Below are 27,194 nucleotides of genomic sequence, written 5' to 3'. Positions count from 1 at the left end.
ACAGAGTTACTCTTAAATGCAAACGTTCAGTACCTCTACACATCTATGGTGCATTAGGAGTGTATGCATTTTGTAAAATGTTCTCCAAATGGTATAACTGGGAGCATAATCCTTCCTTTTGCAATGTCGGTAAACGTTAGGAAACTGTCTGACATCAAGATTCCCTCAACATCGGGAAAGTCCTTGAAATCATCATTTTTGACATTGCATGCTTGTTGTTCATAGGCAAGGGAGTGAGAAGCTCTTAGTAGGCTGCCTCAAGATCTTAACATGTTCATCTCTGCCAGTATGACCTATTTATTTATTTAGGATTGATACTAAAATCTGGACAAGACACAACAGGCTGTAAGTCAACCCTGGGTAGTATAAGGAGTCAATACATATAGCTAACCTTTTTCTAACTCAACAGACACTTAGCAGAAACATGCAATTTTGTCACGAAAAACTGAATCATTCCTTGCTCAATCAACATATGGCTTATCCCATAAGGATAGGGATGGTGTAATCGCAATATTCTTGAGAGATTCCCCACTGGTAGGGAGAGGTCAAGTGCAAAGCAGCTATCTGCATCTTCTCTTGGCAATACACTTTGGATTCGCCCACAGTGGCTGAAATAGAGAGGCTCCTATCAATGTAGGTTCTGTTAGTTGCTGCAGTAGTTACATGAAAGCTACTGTAATTGTCATTGCCTAGCATTCATTTCTGAGGGGTAGGACTCACAGATGAAGTTTAAGTTACTTAAACTGTAACAACAGTTCTTTAATATGTCAGTATCTTCCTTACATCTGAAACTGCTGTGCCCATACTCACTATGATTTTGTGTATAACGTCATAAACATACTCCAGTTAGGACACATATATTTGTCTGGGAGCAATATATCCTGAAATTCATGGTGCTATAGTTGCAATTTTAATGGCATAGTGCTCATTTTACAACAGGAGCACTGTGGACTTTTTAATACAAAATGATTAAGCAATACTAGTGTACAAAAGTGTCTCATATAAATAGAACAGGTGGTATCGTTATAGACAGTTATATGTTTTCTTTCAAATGTTAATGTATTATATTTTAATATATTCAAAATGTATGTTTTTCAACTAAAATCAAAAGAAACTTCCTCAGCACACCATAAAAACAAAATGTATGTCCAAAAATACAACTCAGAATCCAATACACCAAACCATGTTTTTCTATTAGAATAATCATTTTACTAGCAAAGGTTACAAAGGTTATATGTAGAGATCCCTACTATGTACCAATAAGGGTATTCCCATTCAAAGATAAAACTCTAATATTTCATAGATAATGACAGATGCATGTTTCATGCATTTAATACAAGTGCTACTATGATTATTCAAATTAATACTCACAAGAAATAAGTTTATGTGCTTCTCAGTTTATTTGGTTAAATAAGGAGGCTACATCCCTGATCAATTTACAACCAAAGTATTCAAGCCTGCACAGCACTTCTCGCTGCATGATTTACGAATCAGAGCTGATGGTCATTGATAGTCATAAACATTAGGATTTGCGCTCCCTCACTCACACAAGATCTCAAAACACTTCTTTTACTATATATACACACATATACAATAAATAAATAAATAAATGATAAAACTGGAATCATTAGGTGCCAGACAGAGAAAATCCACTGCGGCCTATCTCAGGCCAATTTTTCAAATTTCAAATGTTTTCCACTCTATTTTTCAAAATATAACAAGGGAATACTGCAAACGTTAAAAAAACAAAAAAAGACAGAACCTATTTGATGGATATGCCACCCTTCTTCCTCCAAATGACATTGAAAAACATGACTGAAGCAAAGTGAAAATGCAGCCAGATAGGCAGTCGACTGCAGAATTGAAAATAAGGAGTGTTCCTTTAAGAATCTAGAAATCCTGCCAACCTCACCATGCTTTGTACTTGCTGTTGCTGAATTACTTTTTCTGGTTAGTGCTGAGGGGATCTCAGGACACTTTTGTATCTTTTTAACCTTTGTTTTCCCCAAAAAAATCTTTTCCAAAATTCAGACGGCAAGACTTTGCCTAACGTCTTTTGAAGAAGAAAATGTTTCCTGACAGGAATTTTATTTTTTTCAGTTATTTTTTCCATTCTATTTCAACATCTTTCTATCTATCTCTGTCAAATGTCCCATTTGTGGAAGAAACAAAGTGACTAATGACCCATATGCCCTCTTGTGGTCTGTCTTTCCAATTCCCATACTGTGGTTGAGTGTCCAGTATATCAGAACATTTTCAGAATAACCCAGAAGGACCTGGAGGGCATTTGCCTCAGAGGTTGGTTAGAGGATGATCTCAAAAGGCAGCCGATGAAAGAAGCACAACACACCATGGAGCAGCTGGTGTTATTATGCTTCTCCTTCAACTCAACCTCACTTTTCCTGCCCCCAAGGACTCCACCAGATGGTAATCCTGGGAGTTGAGTAGGCCTATAAATCACAGACATTCTAAACACAGACCTCCAGTCCTTTCATTTTAACTGCCTTCACTATGTCGTGCACCAATTCAATTCCAATCTTGACTTTAATGACAAAGGTACTAAACAATGAAGCCTAGATTGTCTTGTACTAAACTTTGAAACACTTCTCTTGAGGCATTCGGCATAGAGATATTCTAACTCCATGTATTTTTTGTCATTGAAATGCTCAAGGTTGAGATCCTTTCATAGAAATTCAACATTGAGGACAATGTCTACAAAACAATTTACTCTTCCTCTGAGTCTCTGCTCAGGGATCATCATCTAGCCTTTGTGATCTCACCAGAAGATCCCCTCCAGATTCTTTTGCAACCTTTCAGTCTGCCCTCAAATCCTAAAACAGTGGGTGATCCAAAGTCGTCTGCTACTCTGAAGAATGATTTGTCTCCTCCTGTTGAGCCTCCACCTCTTCACCAAAATTATATCTGGGGCCACCAATAGATGTCCCACCATCCTCCAAGTAAGAGGAAAAGGACAAGAACTCTCTGTCATTTGTCTTTAAACATGCCACATTCCATTACTGACACAGATTCTATATCCTATACTTTAACCTCACCTCTCAGTTTGTCCTACAGCATCTCCTCTTTCAACAATATCTAAACTTTTCAAGAGGTTTTGCTCAGTGGTACAATCTTTGAATTTCAGTTGAAACAATTCAAACATTGGTTTCAGTAATAATGGAGAGATTGCAACAGAGTGCAGTCTGAGCTTTTGCTACTAATAGTGCAGTGGTTTGTGAATATTGCTGATGTAAATTTTTTCTTAATGGAACAGTCCCCAGTATCCACCAACGTGGCTCCCAGGCTGTTGACAAAATTGAGGCCTTCAGAACAAGACCCCATTTTCTTAGAGCTCAACTTAATTCTGATTCTATAACAGCTTCTGTAGTAAGATAATGCAAACCTACGTGCCAGAAAAAACGATGCCTTGAGACAGATAGAGCAGTAAGAATGATGCTCTGGGGAGAAAAATGTGTAGTGCAGTAGACAAACACTGAAATCAACTAGTGTGACATGGCTTTCATTCTGACAGAGCATCATTAGAGTCTTTCAAAATATTCTCTGAGGAACTCCCAAAAGAGAGAAAGAAAAATCTCATAGAAATTCTCCATAAGGGCTTGTTGATCTCTAACCAGGTCAGAAGTACTTCTCTGGATTCAGCAGACTAAGCATCGATGAAGGCCTAGAGTTATGCTGTTTAGAACTTTGTGGTTGCGCTTGACATCTATAAACTATGATGTCCAGCAAAATATTTTAAATTTGCCTTTTTTGGACTGTGGGCTTTATTTGTGGTTGGCAGGTGACACGCCATCCCACCATGGTGGTGGGGGTGATTACGTCCACCACCCTTTCCACCCATTCCTTTTGTTTTGAGTGCACTGAGGAAGGCTAGAGTGGACCTATTTTTCTTGATTCCGACTGCCCCAAAGTCGCCGTGTCAGTTCTGGTACAGCGACCTATTGAGACTGTCATGATGTCTACCAACACAACTCAAGAACCATCCAAAGCACCTTTCTGGGCACAACGGATAGATCCTCCACCACTACCTAAAGTCACTCAACCAGACAGCTTGGTTCCTGATCATTTAGAGTTTGGTCATCTCGGCTTTCCGGCTAATTTAAAGGAGAAATTGATTTAAGCATGAGCACCTGCTACAGCAAAGACTTATAATGCTTCTGTTTGCGGTGCAAGGACAAAGAACTCAATCCAATATCTACAAAACCCCATCAAGTGCTGCTGTGCTTACAGTAGCCAGCCAAGAGCAGTCTCAGATAGACCTTTAGTTTATTTGGCTGAGGTCTCGAGATTTAGGAGAATGGACAATCACCATCAATGTTATTCTTTCAAAGAATCATTAAACAATTTATGAAGGGAGTTGTGTAGGGTTTTCTTCCTGTGAGGCACCCTCCTGACCCACAAGATTAAATGCAGTGGTGCCTCTTTATGAGCCGAACTATAGAGCATTTATGAAAAACTTCTTATGGAAGACTGTGCTGTTGCTGGTTCTCACTTGTTGGTTTTTCAAGGCTGCCCTTTTTTATGTTTCAAGACACAGGATTGCTGAATAAGCTTGCCATTTTAATCTAATGTTTGACTATCAATGATGATCCTAAGATAGAAAAGGGGAACTTCTTTATTTGCAATCCTAGTTCTTTATTGTAGGCATCGTCATTGAAGTCATAAACAGCACCCTCTCCTCCCCGTCTTGTACATCCATCAGCATAGTTTCTGGTTGTTCTATCCTGCATTATTCATGTCAAAAAGAACTGGTGTCATCCAGCAATTACCTGTACAAGGCACGATGGGATTGCCAGGGTTAATGGAGTCTTAAAAAGGTAAGTCCATATTAATAACTGAGTAGATTATTGCCTATCTCTATTTTCGCTTCATTTTAGTCATGTTTTGCAATGCCATTTGGAAACAGTACTTTAGAATATGCTGCAGTGAGGTTTTATCTTTTTTTTTAATGGGTAGTATTTCCTTGCTACGTTTTATAAAGCAGAGTGGGAAAACATTCGAAAATTGGCCTCAGATGGACACAGTTATTTACTTTGGCTCTTAGTGCTTTTAGTTGTGCTATTTATTTATATATGGTAGATGTACACATGGTAAAAGAAGTGTTCCGAGTTCCCTCATAGGCCAGGGACATAGTCTAATGTTTATGTTTTCAATGAAGATGCAGAATTCAGTTTACACGTAAGTAACTTTCCCTTCTATAAATATCTACACTTTCACACAGCTGTTCATTTTTACATTGTATGTATTCCGAAGAAGTGTTGCATTATTTGTTTGCTTGTGTGGTGCAATCAATCAATCTGCATTTGTAAAGCGCAGCACTTTCACACCTGGAGGTATCTGGGCCCTGAGGTGCGAGGTCTCTGTCGTGCCAACTATCCCTGTGACAGGTCTTGAGGAGACGGCGGGAAAAGGAAAGAAGCTAGCAGAAAAAGGCAAAATAGAGGGCAGAAAAACGAGCGAGCAAAACTAAGGGCAGAAAAATTAACAGAAAAAGCAAAATAAAGCAAGGAACGAGTAGAGGAGACTCAAACGGAGGGAAAAACAGAGACCAAAAAAACGAGCAGAAAAGGCAAAACCGAGGGAAGAAAAATGAGCAGAAAGGCAAAAGAGGGTAGAAAAAAGAGCAGGAAAGGCAAAACAGAGCAAGAAATGAGCAGAAGGCGCACAAACAGAGGGCAGCAGGTAGACAGGCAGCAGAAGGGATCGGACTGCGGGCAAGGTGGACTGTCGCAGGGTGAGCTGGCATGAGGAACTGCAACAAACAAGTAATATTGATTTGTTAATACTAGAAAAGAGTCATTGTGCTATCACCTTGTAAAGCATTAGGGAAAATGGAAACAGAAATGAAAAATGGTTTCCTCCAAAGGTACACATATTAATATAGCGCTAAAACAGCGTCTGTTGACAATTTAGGCACTAACACTTCTCGTATGAAATCAGACAAGCAGCCGGTGTTCTTAAAACATTTTCTGCAGTGTGTGGTGGCTGTTTCTGTCTACAGATGACAGAACAGAGGTTTGACTAAGTTTACTTCTCATAATCGAGATGTTGTCATGTATGTTTTAAATTGTTTGTATCACTTTATTCTCCAGAATTGGTTCTCTCTCAGATTCAATATCCTGTGAACTTCCCCTGCCGTTTCATTCAGAATCCTAGAAGACTATGAAGTGGTAAATGATCAGCATCCCCTGATAGTAATCCCCATCAGTTCCTAATCGCCTGATGACGTATCCAAGGTTCACTTTCCTTGCACTTAATAATTTATGGCCTCATGAGGACACACACGTTAGTGCAAAAACAGGCAGGAAACAATTTGCGTTCAATTTTTCACCTGCACTAATTAGTAGATGTTTATTAATTGCAATCACTTGGGTTTAGCATTCAGTTTTAACACAGCAATAATGTAGTTGGCAAAACTGAAAATTTGGCATTTGCAGGCAAAAAAAAACATTTGTGCCACTAATCCTCCAGTTTTACACTATGTGCCCGATTACGATGCGATTAAGAAATCTTCCCGACCAAATGGGTTTGGGAATGGTATCAGACCGACTCAGATTGGGAGAGTCCGACCGACCAACTATGATGCATCCGGATGCATTCCAGATACGATTGGGTTGGACTTCCATTGACTTCAATGAGAGCCTATGTTCCAACCGAATGCATAGGCTCCCATTGAAGAAAGGGGTGGCTGGGGAAAATTGGGCACCCTGTGGTGGGCACCACATGGTGCCTGCCACATTGTGCATGGCTGGTAAGGGGGGCCTGATTGGGAAGGCTCCCGGTGCAGGGGGGCCCACTACAGGCCCCCAAAGTCTGATTCCGACTTCTGATTGAGGCCCATAGGGACATACGATTCTGCCACGTACGGCTCGGTCATTCCAAATGCCGTCGGGTTCAGATTAGGATATTCCTAACGCCTAACTCACATAGTACTTCGTTGGTAAGAAACCTTTCTGAGACGGTCGGAAGACACGTTCCAGATCCGATTCGGACGGAGCAAATGCCGTTAGGAGGCATTCCTAACTGCATCGTACTTGGGCCCTATGTGTTAAACTGGATGTAAAACTTTGGGAGTTTTTCACCCAGTTTTAGCATAAACATCCGAAAGACAGCCCTAACGAGCATAGATGTTCTTAGGAATTTTCATATATCATGGAATGTAAAAACCTTTTGAGAAACGTTTAGGAATTCTATCCTTACATCTTTTGGTATCTTATAGTGTGTTGATGACATTTATTGACTCTCAGTGATGCCTTCGCATGAGTCCGTCAAGGCTGGGGCATTGTCATAGTTACTAACTAAAAAGATATCTATTATTGAAGTTTAAAATCTATAGTAGCATTGTAATTGATGTCATGGAAATCAGTGATAATTTTTTTTTTTCCACAATAATGTACACATTGATATTGAGAAGCCGTTGTGTTGCTTGATCAACAATCATCACCAAGGCGTGCATTGGAAGTGTCTTGAAGAGGGCAAGCCTTCAACAGCAAGACACAAAGAAAGATTGCAGCGTGCGCTTCTCTGCTGCTGAACCTGTTAAGAATACCCTAAATTTTACTGCCACAACTAGGCGTGTAAGAAAGAGCAAATGGCTCCTCAAGAACCACAAAAGTCTACTGACATTACAGTAAGACGTTATCATCATTCATCATTTTGACTCTCATGGGAGCAAGGGCAAGCAGACCAAGGTGTCTCAGGGAGGTGGTGAGAGGGCTAGAAACTTAGAACTAAAGCAGTTAAATAATAAGTACACTAATTAAATTTCCAGCTCAGTGCTTTTCTTGTATGGAAAGAGAAATACTTTAATCACTCTGAAACATAACACACTACATTAAGAAGGAGTTGGCACTACTGGGATGCACACAACAGGGTCTACATAGTTAACTACACAGAGAACCAGAAGGTCTTAGACTTAAGGGCCATTGAATGCTCACTATGGCAAAGTGGAGCAGCTTTCCTCTAATCTGTGATCCGTAGGTCTGTCTGGTATCCTTGATTAGGCAGTTCTAGGGTATGGCAGAGGTAACCTAAGCACAGGTCCTCCATTTTGCAGCGTGATGGTCGCTGGAGCGCTCACTCTGGTAGATTATTGTTTATGAACATAGGGCCAGATATATCAACATTGCATTTTGCGATTCTATAATAGCGAATTTTACCGATTCGCTATTATAGAATCGCAAAATGCAATATATGTAGGTTCTGTAAATCGGCCCGTTTGCGACCAGTAAAAGCCTTTATACATCTTGCCCATAGTTTCCTGCACAGATAGGGAGATCCAGAAATCACTGGGTTTATGTACTTTAGCTAATGACACACTTTCTTGGCAATCTGCTTCTTCTAGGCAGCTCCTCTCCCCGGACATAGTGGCTGGTCTTTTCCCCATCGGGCAGACAGCTCCTGCAAGACAAGGCACTACCTTCTGCCCTCTCAACAGGCAGTCAGGATCCCAGGAAGTATAAACACACCGCTGGGAGACTGCCTTTCAGAGATACCGGCCCTGGATCACAGCAACTCTTTAAGCACTTTGCCGAGTACAACCTTCCTTGGCAGTGAAGTAGCTTTGAAATGAAACCTAGTGGGAAAGTTTTGGTCCCACTTTTATACATAGATTCCAGACAGTGGATGTGGATCCGCTCCCTACAGTTCACGAACCGTTTGGGGTAGTAACTTTTCATAACTTCATAATCTTTCTGCTTTGCGGACAATTCTTTGTGTAAGGTGATAGTTCTAATAGCACATAGTGATGAAGCTAGCTCCAAGCAGAAGTACCTATAACATGGGCACCTAGCTTTCATCATCTATCGTTGATGAGCAACTCAAGGAAAGACAAAGGGCCGAGGCCCTGCCTTGAAACGTCCCTCCATCTAACAAATGAACCTGCTCCTCTCCATTCCCCACCATCACTCAAATGGTAGTGCTTATAAACTAATAATCAGCAACCACCTGCTAAACTGGTCACATGAAATTTCCTTCCCTTACACACTTCAGTGTCTGGAGCTACACCCTCAAGCTCAGGAATGCAGTCAGTCCAATTCCATTGTCTTGGCAGGCTGTATCAACACCTTCCTTGTGCTCTGTCAAAATAAATGGCAATCCAAAATAAATCCCAGTAGCTGCAGCATAAACACACTCACAAACAAGATATAGTCCTGTTGTCAGGCACTGTACGTACAACAAGCATTTGACATACACACAAGGATATCAGTGCAGGGTCTGAGCATGACATGGTGACACAGAAGAGGAATTTATACGATCAGGTCAGTAGGCATCACACTCATACACAGGGACAAAGATGTTAGTCTTATTACTGATTGATACTTCTACGTGTTTGAATACTCCCAGGCACCAGACTGGTCCCGAACCTTCTGCAAAAGCTCTCATGTGCAAGTTGAGGGCACAGGATCCATTACGATGTTGGGCACAGGGTTCTGGCATCAAGGCCATCTAGCACCAGGATCAGTGCCCTAACATCAGTTCTGGTTTTTCACACTTTTCAATGTGTCTGGAGCATCGTTCTTTCTGTGGAAAAAGTTCCTCACAAAATATTCCAGTTTGTACAAGATAGGAACATGTCTCCTCCGAAGACATGTTGTTTCAAGCCCTGTTGTTGGTGCACCAATCAAATGCCCATCACAGGTCGGCATGATGACTGCCTCTGATGCCTTGGGTGAAGGCAAGACTTGCTGTCATGTGCTGTCATGTGACCTCTGCCAGCAAATGCATCCGAAGGCCATCAAGGAGCACAGGGCCAAGCTTTTCTTGGCTCACTCTGAAGAGGGTAATTGAAAGCACCACAGGACTAGGTTGAGGACAAGGTCCAGGCCACCATCAAAGTTGTTCTCATCCACCAGGTCTTTGAAGGACAAGAGGGGGAACTAAAAGAAGAAAAAGCACTCTTCATCTCCTCAGATGTCAAAATTGATGGTTAATTCCACGTCCCCTCTAGCCGTATCTCTGGAGCCGGAGTTAGTGGAGATTTCAAGCTGGTGCCGTTGTCTTCTTTCACTCCCCCTCCTCAATCAGCATCAGTGCTCATATCCCGGAGTACCCAATTTGAGGGATGGATCCATCGTCCTTCATGCAGGCCGTGATTGATGTCTTTAGAAGGGCGGGTGTCTCATCTGGATCACCCTTAGGCCCCATGGGACCCCTTATTGACCCAAAAGGCCTGGTTTTGGGGCTGCACTTGGCACCATATTGATTCTATCAGACGCTGTCCCTGTCTTTTGGGCTCTTACCACATGCACCAGCTTCGAGACCTGTAAGGTATCTGTGGAAATGTTGGCTCCAGTCAGGTGTGACCCAAAGCCAAGTCCAACGCTAGTGTCAGAATCCGCGCCTCAGCCTGGTTTACGTCCATGTAGGACACCACCTTCAGCGTTCACGGTGGCGGAGCCATTGGCATAAACAGGGGCATTATAATCCCTACTTGAACCCTTGTTGCCAGTCAAAACCCATCATTTCAGGAGAGATGCACCTTCTGGAACAAGAACTATACTCCCTATACCACACTATGGTAGCTGATTCAGATGTTCAGTCACAGTGTGGTGACGACGGGGACTTGGGCTGCCTTTGGATTTGTTAGCCCTCTAAGAGACTTGTGGGCTGGAAACATCTCTTGACATTAACACTGACCCCGCTCCAGGACTCTCCCCTTACCCCGGAAATGGTGTTTTTTCACTAGGTCATCAGAAACGCAGCCAAGGTCCTTGAGCTACACTAACTGCAGTGAAGCAAAGAGGGGCTAAAATACGCACAGATATCTTACAGGGGGCGCCGTCCACTTTAGAACCATTACTCCAATTCAACAAAGCTCATAAGGAATCCTTGAAAGAGTCCTGGACAAAACCATGCTCATGCTAGGAGTATAACAGGGTTATTGCTTTCCGGTTCAGACCAGCCCTAGGGAATCTGGCCTTCTGAAACATTCACCCCTCATCAGGTAGCTTGGTGGGGCAGAGCCCCTCCACATCCAAAATGTAATCCTTGGGCTTTTCCAACACATCCTCATGATTGGGAGTCCAAATGCCTGGAAGCCATAGTTAAAAGGGCTTTTTTGGCTGGCAGTCTAGCTCTTAACTCCGTTCACACCGCCTGTCCGTTAGAAAGATGGCCATACTCTCTGGGACATGGCATCTATGGTGGTCCCAAATCTCCCATACCATCTGACGAATCACTGTTCAGAACGGGTGAGAGATGGACAGGATTTCTCTTTATATCTAGTATGGGCTGACCTAGACAGTACGGACATAGTGGCCAGATCAATGGTCACATCTGTGACCTTAAGAGCCATACATGGCTACTGCCCATAAGTCCCTTCTCTGATGTGGAAAGCCCAGTGTTAGACATGCCCTCTGATGCAGCGAGAGACTGTTTGGGAAAAAAGTAGATTGGTTCTAGAATGCTTCAAAGAAGGGAGAGCAACAGTTTGTTCATTAGGGTTTCAGTCTGCTCCTGGGACTTGTTGTCCCTTCAGGCAGCCAAGCCACTTCTCCTGGGTTTCCCCAAAAAATATAAGCCTCCATGCAAGGCCAGCAATAGCAGAGGACCCCTGTTGCACTACAGTTCAGAAGGAAATGCTGTACCAGACAGCTTACTCCCTTCTCTTCCTCCTCCTCTTGCCCAGCACCTCAAGGGAGTCAGCAGTAGATTTATCGGGAAGGAGCACAAATGCCAGTGGGAGAATTAGTGTCTCTTCATCTACAAGCCGGGAAGGCTATCACTTGAGACCTCTGGGTCTTACAATTTGTAGAAAAGGGATACACCCTGCCCTTTTGCCAGCATCCATGCAACTGTCCTCGCTGTCCCTCTTAGTTCCTGGAAAAACACCTGGGGATCCTGCAGCAGCAGGATGAAGAAAGGGGATGTCGAGCTGGTGCCAGAGCATGTGCTGGGGCAGGGATGCTACTCTCAGTACTTTCTAATTCCCACGAAAGACATCGATCTGCAGCCAATCCTCGATCCCAGGGTCCTGAATAAGTTCCTCAGGAAGTACATGTTCAGAATGCTCTCCCTGGCTCAGGTTTTAGTGACGCTGGAGATGGATGACTGGATAGTGTCTTTAGATTTGCAGGACACATAATTTCAAATTCTGATCCTGCAGTCCCACAGGAAGTGCTTGCAGTTTGTGTTGGGTACTACCCATTACCAGTTCACATCACTTTCTTTTGGTATGACATAAGCACCCCTTGTCTTTATGAAGGTGATGGCAGAGGGGGTTGGCTCAACTCAGAAGGTTTGGATCGCAGTGGTACCAGGAGCGGCTGGTGTTCACTAAGAGTGGCGGGGCAGGGGGACATAGGGGTTAAGTGAGGAGTGAAAAATACAAAATAATAATAATTTTTAAAACGTACCTTCAGCTGGTCTCATCGCGCTCCTCTGCTTCTCTTCTCCTCTTCTTAAGGCACAGGCTCCCAGCCTGCCCTGCCGCCAATTCTGAAGCTGCTCTCGCATGAGAACAGCTTCAGGAGTGGCCAGAGCACCCTCGATTAGCGTGCAGGACAGACTGGGGCTCTGTGCCTGCTCTCTCCTCCCCTAGCAATGCAGCTGGGGTTGGAGAGAGGTCACTGCGCATAATGGTTTGGCCAGCCTAAGGCAGCCAGCCAAACAATCATGACTCGGTAGGAAAGGAGAAATAAAAATGGTGTTGGGTTTTTTTCTACGTTCCTGACTTTTTTGGGGGGCAACGGTACCATACCTGGATAACTGGCTAATTAGAGCCAAGTTGCCTGAACTAATGCTCCATCATTTGTTGTTGACAGCTTCCCTTTTCTTTGACTTGGAGTTCTCAGTCGTCACCCCAAATCTCACCTGGTGCCCTCTCAGCGCCTTCTGTTCATAGGTTTATACTGGATACCATCTAGCTCAGATCTTTCCCTCATCCACATTATATATGGGACATTCTGGATATGATTCTGATGTTTTAGATGGGAGCTCAAGTGCAAGTCCTGAAGGTCCTTCGTTTGCTTGGTCTGTTGGCTTCCGTAATCCCAAAAAATCACTTATGCACACTGGCACAAGAGGGCTCTGCAGTAGTGCTTTCTCTGGCAGTGCTTCCAACATCAAGGCGGTCTGGAAAAATCTAAAGTCACCTCTAGTGATGCTGCAGCAGAGTTGAACTGGTGGGGAAGGAAACTGTTTCAGAGAAGACCTTTCTGCTCCTCTACAGCAGTGTCCAAGGTTGTAAGGAATGCTTCCACCCTAGGGTGGGGATCGCAGTTGAAGAACCTGAAGATCAGAGGCCTCCGTTCTTCAGAAGGGCAATAGAGTCAGATCAATTTGCTGGAGCTGAGGGTGATTCGGTTGGTGTTCTTCCAGCACTTTCTGGTCAGTCAGTCCATATCTTGAACAGCAATGTAACCGCCATTTGATAACTGAACAAGCAGATAGGAGTAGCGTCTTGGCATCTCTGTCAAGGAGCTATGAAACTGTGGGGGCACTCCAGCATGGTCTTTGGATGGTGGTCAGATTCAGAAAACAGTAGGGCTGACGTTCTCAGTTGTCATCATCTTGACAAATACTAGTGACATATCCACCCGAGGGAGGTATAAGACCTCTTTGCCTGGAGAGCACACCTCACGTGACCTCTTTGCCACTTGAGGCAACGCCCACTGAAAGAATTTGAGAACCCTCCAACATCCGTTGCTGACAGCTCTGGAGGATGCGTTTCAGTTGGAGTGGAAGTTTCACCTCCACTACAAATTTCCCTCATAAACTTGATTCCACAGATTCTGAGGAATATTTGCCCTGACAGGGCCAAAGTCATTCTTATTGCCCCAGTCTGGCCCTGAAAAGTATGGTATACAGACCTTCGGCACTTGTTGATTGCGGCCCCTCTTTGGCTTCCACTCAGAGTAGACTTGTTGTCCCAATCAGGGGGCAGGCCATGCACCCTAATCTTCACAGCCTACACCTTCATGTGTAGAGCTTGAGCGGGGATATATGAGTGCCTTTCAGTTACCACCGGATGTGGTGGTCGTGGTCCTTCAGTCACAATGCCCTGACAAGAAGTCCGTTTACTCAGGATGATTTAACAAGTTTGTTTCCTGGTGCGTAGAGAGACGATTGGTCCTCTAAAAGTATCCCTAGACAACATACTGCCGTTGACACTGTTCTTGGAGCAACAAGGCTCTGCGTGGCTTCAGTCAAAAGAGAGGAAAGCACTGTTTGCTTTCCTCTGTTTACTAGATCAACTCTCGCTCTTTGGGTCTCTACTGGTGTTAAGAACTCTGAAAGATCTGACAAACATGCATCTGATAACCCCTTTTATAATTTCTCACTGGGACCTTCATTCCGTTTTGACGTTTCTTATGGGAACTTCATTTGACCCATACATAGTTGCCAGTTGAGGCTTTTGAAACTGTTTTCCTAGCTGTCTTCGCCTCGGCTCACTGAGTCAGTGAGTTTTAAGCCTTGTCTGTGTGACCCATGTGCATGTGCACACTAAGGCAGCTTTCATTTCAAAGGTGTTGTCTCCTTTTCGTTTGGGACTTTACTTCACTCTACCCTTCTCTTTTCCTCCACCACATCCTACCAAGGAGGAGGAAAGGCTTAAAATAATCGACCTGAAGTGTGGGTAAGCTTCTACATCAGCTGTACAAATGAATTTCATTCAGATGATCAGCTCTTTGTCGGCTACACTGGCTGTAAGAAAGGAAAGGCAGTACAGAAATTAACTCTGTCTTGCTGGATCATTTAATTGATCAAGATCTGCTATGCTCTAGCCAAGAAAGGCCCGCCAGAACGAATCAGAGATCATTCCAACAGTAAAAAATCCTGCACTTCAGTCCTGGCTAGAGGGGTTCCAGTGACTGATATCTTCAAGGCGGCTACATAGTCCTTGTATCCATATTGTCGGCGAACACTGTTGCTTCAGTGTTGATTCAGCAGCGAGGAGAGATGGGCACTTTGCCCTATCTGTCCAAAATATTTTCTGATTTTGTTTTCCATTCCCACCACACAAGGGGAATATTACTTGTGAGTCTGTTCAAAGATGAGGAATCTGCATGTCGCAATACCCATCAGAATGCAAAAGTTACTTATCTTTGGTAACAATCTTTCTGGTAGATACTCTATCTACATGCAGATACCTCACTGACCCTCCCTCCTCCCTGCTCTAAAGAAACTTTATTACCTTTCCTAATAAGATGTCAAGTTAGCATTGTATTGCTCCACTGCTTGATTGTCATTCTTCTCAATAACGTCTAGGATGTGGCAGCAAAAGAATTTGGATTGACATCAGGGCATCTGTCCTGGCACTATATGGCCCAATATATAATTCACATAGAAGTACCACTGGCTGCATGTGAGCGAAGTACAGGGGGGAGAGATAATGAAGAATGAGTGTTATGTAGAGACCTACAGGGGAGAGATATCCCTCAGGACAAGAACCCTCACTCACCGTTAGGTGACATGCTTCATCATATGGGTTCCCTCCTCACACCGTAGTGTGGGCTATGACTCCCCTAGGGGAGGAGCAGAGGTGTTTTCTCAGAAGATGACCGTGAAAAAGTAGGTGAATGAGGGGCAGTGTCCAGAAAAGTGTGAAAAGTGTGATGTACAAATGTATGTCTTAGTCCACTGAAAGTTTATTAGGTGGTCACAGTGATAAAAGTGAAATAGAGAAGGTATACAGGACACCACTGGAACTGTGTGGCCCGATGTTCAACATCCCTCTTCTTTTCAGAGGAAATCGTGAAATTAATGTGCAAAAAAGCCACGTGCAATCTCCAAGCTCTTGTATCATCTTGTGGTGCTCAGTTCAAGCTACTGGTGTACTGCTGAGATGGCAGGCAGCGCAGGAGGCAAATTGAATATCGGGCCACACAGTTCTAGTGGTGGCCTGTATACCTTCTCTATTTCACTTTTATCACTTTTTGCAGAGTGATTGGATATTTAGGTCCTGACGAATGCCTTTTGGCAGAAACATGTTGATCTAATGAACTAGGGTATATCTGTTGAATCCCTATCCTCTTGCATTTTAACCATGTCGCTGTAACCACCTAATAAACTTTCAGTGGACTCAGACATACATTTTTACTTCACACCTTTCACACTTTTCTGCACACTGCCCCTCATTCACCTACTTTTCCACGCTCATCTTCTGAGAAAACACCTCTGCTCCTTCCCTTGGGAAGTCGTAGCCCACACTACAGTATGAGGAGGGAACCCATATGATGAAGCATGTCACCTAACGGTGAGGGATATCGCTCCCCTGTGGGTCTCCATACCACTTGTTCTTCATTGTCTCTCCCGCCTGCCCTGTGCTCACATGCAAGCCAGTCGTACTTCTATGTGAATTATACTTCGTCTAGGGATCAGTACACCCTGGCTCTTACAGATCCTATTTGATCCTAGTTGTGTAGATGACGATATGGCCCAATGACATCACGATCCGGTGTCCAATGTTGTAATGAAGCCAGAGCCCTCTACTGGCATCGGAGAGCTATTGCACCGGTCTAGTACTTGGGGAGTATTTAAAGGTGAGGAATCTGCAGGTAGTTAGAGTATTCACCAGAAAGATTGTTATTCAAGTATAGTAACTTTTTAATCAGCTAAGGGTTCCGCACTCTGGGTTCACTGCTTGACTTCAGAGTTAAGCTTTGAGTCTGATGGTCGATTTCGGGCCTAGTTCTTGAGTTGAAAGCAGGATTTCTTAAAAACAGCCAAAGGAAACTCAGAATGCTAGATTCATTCACAGCTGACTAACTCAGGGCCGGAGTGCATGTCCATCGACCTTGTAGGGAACATTCCCATCCCAACACTCATGATACAGACAATTGAGACGCTTCAGAAATTTAACTTGAATTTTTTCCTGAAGGAAGGTAACCAGAGGCAAATATTGGTGAAGGAGTATCTGGCATATATTCAGGCCCTTTTATGTAGCTGTGTACCTGGCGGAGAGTTGATTCAGGCATTTGGATTTAGCAGTTACCATAAATGTCCTAGGGGTCTCTAACTTTCTAGGTTTTATACAAAGCTGCTACAAGGTCATTAGAATTCATTTTGATCTTCTCTAAAAAGTAGCCACCACATTTGAAAGAATGAAGGCCCAAACTCATACAAATGTAGAAGCTATTGTAATTTCGACCTTTCTGTAGATTGGATGCAGATACTGAGAGATTACATCTCTCGGTACCGGCATTCAGTCTTCAAAAACATCAAAATGTCCATAATAAGTCTGGTTGTATCAATTTCTCTAGGATCTCTGGCATTTTAAAGAGAGCTTTAACTAAACTGCGTTATAAGGTTTATGAAGAATATGTTCCGTGTGTAATCATAAAGCAGAATAGTCACCCTGTGAATGTTTTGCCAGCAGAGGCCAGCAGACGATGTGCCTCATTTACTATACCTCGTATTGTCAGAACTACAATTCCTGTCATTCAAGGTGAAATTCTCAACTGCATATATAATCTGAATCGTGGTCTGGATTCAATATTTTCTTTTCAGCATATTCAATTATTTTCATTGGGAGCTGAAAGAGGGCATTCATACAAGTTGCTAGGCCAGCTTTAAACTGGGAGCTTGAAATATACTTTCAACATTGAGGGGGCTTTGTTCTAAACCATGCAACACAGTTCCCCTTTTAAGATTACTTTTAAAGTAACTGTAAACTCACCTCAGAGAGTTAGATAGATTCTGATTCTGTAAATTGATGAGCCTTTTTACATATTTTCATAATTCAGCCATTTTATTTCTGAATTTTACGTCTCCAGAGAGAGTGCACTCATACTCTGGATCCCAAACAGATAGTTAGATTTGGCGTAGGGCATTGATAGAGTGAATCCAGACTTTCAAAGCAGTTGTTTGTGAGTTTTGACTTTAGATCCAAAAGGGAAAGCATTTTCTAAGTAAGGCATTGCCCGATAGAACGTGGTACGCACCAGGTTTCGTTACTCTAATGTCGAAATAACCTTGCCAGTCGGGTTACATGCCATTCCGCAAGCATGTTTAGAATGACTCTAAGACAGTTATGCAAGGGTGGTTCCTGGATGGCAACGCATACATTTGTAAACATGAATTTATGGTTGTGTCTTTGTGTGCTGCTTAGGCTACGTTCCCTAGTACGGCCATGTTCATGATTCTGCTACAGCGTACATCATGTTGAAGCTATGAAGGAGCCATTGCAGGAGAAGAAAGCATTTCTTACTTGTACTTTCAGTTCTCTAGTTTTAGCACATGTCCGAGAATTAATATATGACCCCTGTGTATAAACACGCGATCTCTCATGCGCTTAATCTTCCAAAGAGGAATGTAAAATGGTGCCAGAAGTGGGAGTCTCATGGACCCTTTCTGAGGTCGTCATGGTGGCTGGTAACCTGATTCTGATGAATTGCTAACTACATATAGTTGCCCTCTTTATAGTCATTTAAGATAATCAAGTGAATTGCATAGAGTTTACCACATATTGTCTCTGTGGGAGTTACCAATGCTGGAGAGTCATTTTTACAGGTAACCTTTCCTTTCTGTACTTCCTTTTCACAGTGGAGGGTCTTCATGAGCATGCAATCTAATGTGGGCCGGTAAACGCTCCCCATGCCCAAGGCTGGTGGCCTCTGGAGCAAGGGGATTGCCAGTTTGACTGTTTTGCCCCTTGGTACCTGCACTAACCCCATGTATTCTTCTTGCAGTGGTCGGATTCATTATAAGGATATGTACAGTTTACTGCGGGTTATTTCCCCCCCGCTGGGCCTAGGCAAGAAATGCCCTCATAGGGTGGCTTGCAAGGTTTGACTTCCACTAAAAACTTTGAACTGCAACCTGCTAGCATCAACGGAATGAATGTTGCTTTTGGTTTTTTCTTTCAATATATATATTTCATATATATATATACATACATATATATCTCCTCTTGCATTTTTTTACTCGGCGGAAACCTTTGATTGCCATCCGGATTGCATTGACATGAAGCTGTCACTTCTGATTGCAGCATGGAGTGTGAGGGGGGGTTTATCTAACTGTTTCTGCTTGCTGGCGCTGGGCATTATGGGGACAGAGGGGGTATGCATTGTCGTCATTAGGGGTGGATGCAAACTGCATTGGCATCTCCCTTCACCCCTTTCCATTTGATGCTCTTTCCTCCCTCCCTCCCTCCTCTTCCTCATTCCTCCATGCCCTCTCCTCAGATCCATTTTCCCACCCGAGTCCTTCTAACGATTGCGTGCTAAGGCTCATCAACACTTATAGACCACCAAAACATAAGACTAAACTGATTTCTGCTCATGTCTCTCTGTCTCTCTGCAGACAAGCAGTTGAAGTAATCTTTTTTTATTTTTTCCTTCCATTTTTGTTCGTTTAAATTTCTTTTAAAAAATTATGATTTTTTTTTGTATGGTTCTTTGCATCTCTCTTTTTTTCGTGCTTTTTTGGCTCATGTTTTTTGCTCCCAGGGGCCGAATGAATTACCCAGACATGTATCAGATGCTCAGACACATGTCTCCACCCTTGGGTTTGGGGAAGAAATGCCCAGCACGCGTTGCCTATAAGGTAGAATAAATACATAAAAAAGAAAACTATTAAAAAAAAAATAGAAAAAAAATCAAAAATTGAATCAACTACATGAATTTTAATTAAGCGTATTCAATATCTCTTTATCAATCATTTATTTCTAAAATTTAAAAAGTGCAGTGTGTCCGTTAGTGTTTCGTGTGCCAGAGACTCCATTATGGCCACTAGGTGTTGGGGGGTGTGGGGTTGGGAGGGAAGGTCAGTGTGCTCCTTGACTTCACTGGACCCACAAGGCGCGATGTCTTGCTACAGTGATAGTCAACTGCAATCACATGTGGCCCACAGTGTGGCCTACCTAGATGCAAGAGAAGCAGCGGAGGGATCCTAACTAATCCAGAAAAGCCTCTGTTTGTTCTTCTTTCTCCCCTCAACCTGGAGCGCCTATTATCCCTCGTTATTGAGATATCTGAGGAGTACAGATAACGCTGTCTTTATTCTGTGCTTTGATCGTAAATATGTGTCAATTAGGGGTCAAATCATGCAGTCCACAGGTCACAAGGAGAGGCTGAACTTGTGGTACAGGGTGTTCCTTTCTGCAGGTAAATAAATGAGCTACTTGAAGCATCTAATAGGGGCCATTAGTCTGGCGCCTCACAAGCCACAGCCGCGTTGGCCTCCTGCCCATTACAGATCCAGGAATAGTTTCCTTTCCTGATGTGGACTTCCAGTATTAAGTGGGCGTAGGCAGCAAGGCCCGCCCTTCAACGTTTGATACACCAGCTCCTGGTGAACATCCCTACGTCGCCACTGGCATATCTGATGCCTGCCACTCATGGCTCTAAATGGACCATTCTCCTTTTATTTTCCAGAGGTCAAACACCATGTTGCTGTCTGCAGTGCATGATGGGAAACCACGTGTTATGTTCAGCCACGCCATTTTACAAATATCTGGCTGAGACCAACGCTGCTTATGATGCACTGACATATACTATTCAGCTCGTGCTTTGCTTTGGTCATTGCTTATGTTTTGCCGGAACAGTGGTTATAGTAGGTAATATTAACAGGCTCAGACTGGCAGCACTTCTCAGGAGTGTTACTATATTATTAATATGACCGTGTGGGCACTTCCCTGCGGGGGTGTTTATACTTGTCAAAACAGAGTATGCACACTTCCTGTAAGATCTAGTATAGTTGTATTACAACAGTATTGACCCTTAGGGGGCGCTGCATGTTTAGCAGTGCTGTACTAATACTCATCTAGAGGGCTGATATACTTTTAATACTAATGTAATGGAACATCTCAGTAGCTCCTCTGAGCTTTTAATGAAGCAATCCTGGTACTAGTGAGCTCTGATAAACCTTTAAATGGGACAGTGCCAGCAGGGCTGCTGTACTTTCCATGCAACATTACTAAGAAGGTCGAATTTACGTGATGCGGATTTTGTGTTTCTCCACTCTATTAGTATTTTTAACTAATTAGAAAAAATTTCGAAGCCAGTGCCATTTACCGAAGCATGGCCTGTACATTAATGTGCAGTTGGGTGAACACAGGCAAGCGTCTTCTGGTTTGTTTCATGAAAAGAAACAGTCCATTCCAGCTAACCCTTCTGCGACAATCACTGCAAATATCTGTACTTCCACAGTCACTCACTTCTAAAGACATGGTGTTTCCATCAGGGTGTTTAGCAGCCATTTTCCCACAATGCACTGCAGGCCAGCCATGTGTCCAGAGAGGTTTGATGCGCGGCTCTGCAGCATGTCACGCCTGCACCCACAGCCTCTGTTGAATGCAGAGTATTTGCTAAGGCAGCCTTTCGCCCTGTGGATTGCATGACGTCATAACTCCAATCAATATAAAACAAAATAAAATGAACAAGGTCCTGTTTTTTATTCTCAAGTAAAATAGCTCCTTTTCCTCACTCTCGTCTGTCTCCCACTTCCCTTCTGTCAATGCAGTTCTCACCTGTGTCACAGTCCCTTCTCTCGCTCTCCACCTCACCCCTTTCTTCATGCCGCTCACATTCTGTCCAATATCAAACCCGAATGAAATGGTCTCACTGCACTGCATTACAACCATCATGTTCTCTCTTTCAACATATCAATCTCTTTCCTCTCACCTCCCCTTCAACTTTATCTACCACTCTGTATCTTACCTCTTACGCAGCAGGCCTTGGGGTTGACAGCCAGGTCTGAATTGGTAAATTGATAACCTATGGTCTCTGCCATGCCAAAGAAAGCTCTTTCACAGAACGTAGTTGTTGCACCGCGTTTCAAATTCCTCCCTTATATGTGATATTTTAGCTTCTAAGAAAGGGTAGGTGGACAGAATTTGAGCCAAGCTCAGCTATGCTTCAATTAATTCCTTGTCATTTGGTCAGGTTTCACTCTAGAGCCCAGTGAGAAGATAAGTCAAAATTATCAAGTTTAATAACCAAACCCCAGTTCTTGGAATGATATGTTCTGTTTTGTGATACAGAAAGAGCATAGATGCTAAATCCAAGTGTTATCATGAACAAGAGTCTTGAAAAATTCCAGCTGGCAATGAAAGACTCAAGAATGGCCAATGCACTAGACGGCTCCAAAATGCTGAGACTGGTTGTTGCCACAGGCAATATTTCAGATAGCTCTAATCTCCTGAGAGCAAAAGACAGCAAGGACTCTGTTCTAAATAGTTATCAAAAGCATACAAGCAATCTAACGGGTTATTAATGATGCGGTATACGATGGCGCCTCCCTAACTCACGCAAGGTTTACAAATTTAAAATATCAATGTGGTGCTACAGGCAAAGGGAAAACCCTCAACCCTTCACAAGGGGCAAAATTGCCCCACAATTTATACTCAATAGGCCTGTGCACACACGTAGTTGAATGTAGACAACTAGTACTGTCAAATTCTCAATCCACGTATAACTGTTATAATGCTCATTACAGTTTGCTTCAACACAATAATGAACGTAGAACATTCCAGATGATTCGTGTTCATATGTTTATTGTAGGTCACTATGCCCAGCCGACACGTGTTTCGTCAGGGTCAACACCCAAGACTTCTTCAGGGCTTAACGGCGTGAAAAACTATACTTCATTGAGTCGTTAATCCATCCATCCCGGTTCACGAGTAAAAAAGTAAATTCGAATACATAAGTTTGTCGTCAAGTCCAATGTACTCAAAATGAGACAAAGCGGAAGAGTTTACTGACCGCGAGTCGCAGATTGAAGGTGCACACGGGATTGCCATGATACTTTTTCCGCCTGAGTACGATTTTGGGGCCATACTCGGCTTAACATTCCCGTTGTGTTCAACCGTGAACCGGGATGGATGGATTACCGACTCAATGAAGTATAGTTTTTCACGCCGTCAAGCCCTGAAGAAGTCTTGGCTGTTGACCCTGATGAAACACGTGTCGGCTGGGCATAGTGACCTACAATAAACATATGAACACGAATCATCTGGAGTGTTCTACGCTCATTATTGTGTTGAAGCGAACTGTAATGAGCATTATAACAGTTATACGTGGATTGAGAATTTGACAGTACTAGTTGTCTATATTCAACTACGTGTGTGCACAGGCCTATTGAGTATAAGTTATCAAAAGCAAATGGCTTATGTCAGTATGGATATTAGTCCACATAACACTCAAATGCTATGCCCCATTGTCTGTATGGACACTCTTCATATATAGAGACAATGTTATTGGTGACTCTGAAAGACTGGTGCCTATTATCAACATGCACATTTTTCTAGATAGTCCTCAAATATTAAACCCTAAAGTCATCACGAACAATGTTCTAGGTATCTCCTACTGGTGAAGGTCAGGTGTCAGCATTGATGATGTTCTTGATATCAGTGTTTCATGGCCAAGGAATGGTAACAGCATCAATCATTTTCTAAATAGCATTTGCTTACAGAGTTCTTTGTTCAACATCTGAACTGTTCTGGATGAATGAAAAAGCCAGATTCCAGGCGCCAATGCAAGTACCGTTCTACGTTTAAAAGTGGGCAATGATCTGGATAGCTGGGACCATAGCTCTGAACGACTGCGGGCAGATGTCGGCATGGATAATGTTCTAGCTATCGACCAGTGACTTAGGCAGTGTGTCAGTGCGAAAGGCTGAGTCTTAGTGTTAGCATTACAGCAGTTCTAGATAGATTCAACAGACTGAGGCCTGATGTCATTCTGCATAATTAACTAAACAGCATTTAAATGTTTAGGCATAGTCTAAACATGACTAATGTTTGATATATATTTTAAATTCTAAAGCCTGTGTCAGCATAAATATTGTTCAAGCTAGTTTCCTGTTTCTGGGGTCATAGCTCCCAATGTGAGCACTTTTCTCTAACCACCAGTTTCCATATCGAGACATCACAGAGGGTATGCAGCAGATATATATTAAATACTCCAGCCATGTACCTCTATGTGCAGTGTTCTTGAGAGATCGCTAATAGCTATTCTTCAAGTGTGTAAGGCTGCTGTGCACATAAATGCAGTCCACAATGACATCAGTGTCCACAGTCTACAGTCCACTGTGATACCTACCTCTAAGATCATGCATCACCATAGAGTTGGCCATCAACAGATCCAAGTCTGTAGGGTTAGAGGTCATTCCATATAAGTTCTGATACCTCATAGTTCCTAAAGTAGCAGGCGAAATTGGTTGTGTTCCCAATAGATTCCAAGTCCTAAGTTCAGGTGGTATCAAAAATTCTAGGCTCTTTGGACTATATTCCAACAAATAAAAGTTATAGGTCACCCAAGGGTATGCTTTAAAAGGAAAGCTCTGTACCTGGGGCCGTTGGTCTCCTTCATATATTTACTTGACTCAGCCCGCTGGATGAATAGTTTGCAGCTCAACCACCAGTCTATTCCTCTCCTCCCACCAATCACAGCTTGTTTCACAAGCTGCGCAGCGACTCTCAATGAATACATCCTTTAAAATTCTCTTGAATCAAATAGTTCCCAATTGATTCACAGCAATCAATTTCTGTTTTAAATAATATTTAGCAAGTTAATTGGCGTTCTAACAATGTTGTCTAGCCAAACAGTGAGTGTGTGAGAGAAATCCTACATGCACACTCAAGATATCTGTGTCATGCATCAGGGTCCTTTATATCAAATTCTGCTATGTGTCATTGTACCATGAATTACATGTTTATTCTGGAAGGTTCGTTCTTTTGGTTGGGAAGAGGCTAAACTAGCTGTTTTATAGATTGGCACTGGGTGAGTCAGACCTGCGCACTCATGCTTAACAGCCTGTCAATTTCAACGTCTCTGCCTTTTCCCAGACTCATACCTCCAACCACTCATTCACTGTTCCCCATCAGCCCGGGCACTCATGCCTGGGACTTCTCATTTCACTTCTTCAGCCCCCTCAGTGCCATCTTGCCCTCAGGATGCCCTCGCTAGCTCAAGCCTGTGAGTTTATTTCAATACCCAGTGATTCCTCTGCTAGGCCCCTCCCCCAACCCCATCTTGGCCAACCTAACTGACAAGATCTCCTCTGAAGTGCCTAGTCAGAGGTGCTGGTTACATCAGCACTGCTAATAAGGCCCTCTCTTCCAGGACCACTTCTCCTCCCACCCTCACCATAGACAAGGTTTGCCTCTGCATTCAGTTGCTGCCATTTCCAAGACTGCAACCCACCACTGGCAAGCAGGTGTTTGCCATGCAGCCCCTTTTCTAGCCACTCTGACCAGCTGCCTAGCTCCTCTGTTCTCTCAAGCTAGCTTTGTCATTGCCCTTCCAAGCTTGACTTTACCCATTTCTGAATCTACTCTGGCTACCTTGTCCTTCCCACCATGTCCTTTATGGGAACCTTTTGTGGAAACCTGATCAGTTGTTCCTTTTTGATTGGAGACCTTTTGTGATACCCTTCCCCTCCAAGTCTCCACTGTACATTTGGAAATTCTGACTATCTCTTAATCCCAGAGTGTTTCATTACCACTAATGTGGAGTATGGCTGATGGAGTCCTTAAGTGCTTTTTGAAACCTGGTGTGCACAGTCTACAAAGCGCAGTGTGGAGTCTCCCGGTGCAGTCACTGTGCCCTACAGTGTTCAGTCTGTACAAAACGCAAATACATCTATGCTTGCAGCTTCCCGAACTCCACAGCTGAATATGACGTCACGTGATGACCTTTGTGCTTTGTAGCCCTTAGTTTGCACAGTGGACATGTGGCCTCTGTGTGGGTCCCTGTTCTGCGGTCTGCAGAGGGCACATAGCTCTACTGTATGCATGTAACACAGAATGCTCTGGTGTCCCATGCACTCTAAAGCCTCATCTCAGAAACCACAACTTCCATGCCGCTTGCACTCAGGTGTTTTTTGCTAGCTAGTGATCTTTCCTGGCTGCCTGCCTGCCGCCAACAACAACCAACTTTAAACCCAGATTCAAAAAGAAGAAGTTGCACTCGACTCAGATCCCTACATGATTTGATATGTTTGGAAGCCTTAAAATCACACATATCTCTCTAAATGAATCTGTCGGGTTGAGAAAACAAAGTACCTTGACAGTGGGTTTCACTATTATCTACTTCTTCAAGGTTAAAACAAGTCTTTACGTTAAAGGGAACTTTGCATATTAGTAACCAAGCTGTGGCCAACATACATTTTCTTTCATTTTCATGAATTCCACACAGTAATCAGATATTCTTATATTATGATTATCATTTTCTCATCTACAGTTCTGGTGTTCTGTGATCATTATCTCCTCCCATTCAAAAAAGTGAGACACCGAAAAATGGAAGTAGAAATAATGATACCATTTTTTGCAACTGTAGAATAAATAAAATAAAGAGCCAAGGAAGTGACTTTTTGAAAGAAAAAAAACCGTTAGGTAATATATAAATAAAAAATTTTTTTACAATGTATCTGAAAATTGGAAGCCAAATTTGTTGTTGCCTTGAAGAAGTTTGTAAGAGTGAAACACCTTCCATGTTCATCTGGTTTTGCCTTTTCTTTCTTCTGCCTGATTCATCAATGTGCAGACAACAATGCTACTTCTAAGAGCTCTGAAACAAACGAAAGCATTAACAGGAAACAAATGGTATGTGGCTGCCTTTTTATGGAACGTGATGAAGCCTTCTGCTACTACAAACCATGGTGCCCTTGGAGACATGGAGCCCTTGGATACAAAGAAGCCACCTTTCTGTACTAAATGTGCAGCCCTTTGGTGCACAGTATCGGCTGATGTCCCTGTATGTGTGTACCATGGAATTCTCCAGAGCTCTGTTTCCAAGGCAAATCCCTTTTCTAAACATTGAAAAGTGCACCTTTGCCTCCACTCCATGTTGTGCCCTGTGGCTCCCCTATGTGTATGTAATATTTGGCACTTTGTTGCCAATTGAGCAAAATGCAGCAACTGTTTGAACAATGGCAGGAGATGGGATTCTCTGTGATACTTATAAACAGTAGACTATAACTGAACATGTCCGTGATCCCAGAACCCTTTTTTGAAAATATATAAATGGCAATTTAGAATTAATTTAAAGCAGAAAAACAGACTTCAAAATGGTCCATTTTGTGTCTGTGTTTTATTTATATGTTAAAGTAGTGAATTAAAGTAAATTAGCGAAGTAACGTATGTTAGACTGAAATCACTAAAGAATGCTGCCACTTGAAATGAAAATTAATCACCAAATGTGGCTCCCTACATAGGCTACAACAAGAGTATTAAGAGCTGGTCCTTCTAGAAGAATTCTGGTAGTTGCAAAAGTCCTGTCGAAAACAACAGGACT

At 43.0% G+C, this 27,194-nt stretch overlaps 1 protein-coding gene across 13 annotated transcripts in view; it reads left to right on the top strand.

Annotated features, from left to right (window-relative positions):
* Positions 1-27,194, top strand: part of CACNA1A (calcium voltage-gated channel subunit alpha1 A) — a 1,220,168-nt gene that overhangs the window by 965,799 nt on the left and 227,175 nt on the right. For 8 of the 13 annotated variants that reach the window (XM_085600714.1, XM_085600707.1, XM_085600710.1 and 5 more), the window contains one exon: positions 18,648-18,744. In XM_085600714.1, the coding sequence (XP_085456840.1) occupies positions 18,648-18,744 (97 nt within the window). Of the gene's footprint in view, positions 1-18,647; positions 18,745-19,406; positions 19,504-27,194 lie in introns of all 13 variants that reach the window. The other 5 variants (XM_085600715.1, XM_085600719.1, XM_085600709.1 and 2 more) reach the window with 1 other exon arrangement.

Source organism: Triturus cristatus, chromosome 4_2, assembly GCF_964204655.1.
Source record: "Triturus cristatus chromosome 4_2, aTriCri1.1, whole genome shotgun sequence".
In the NCBI taxonomy this organism is placed as follows: domain Eukaryota; kingdom Metazoa; phylum Chordata; class Amphibia; order Caudata; family Salamandridae; genus Triturus; species Triturus cristatus.
Note: the sequence above shows the minus strand (reverse complement) of the source record. Positions and strands in the feature narration are given on the sequence as shown.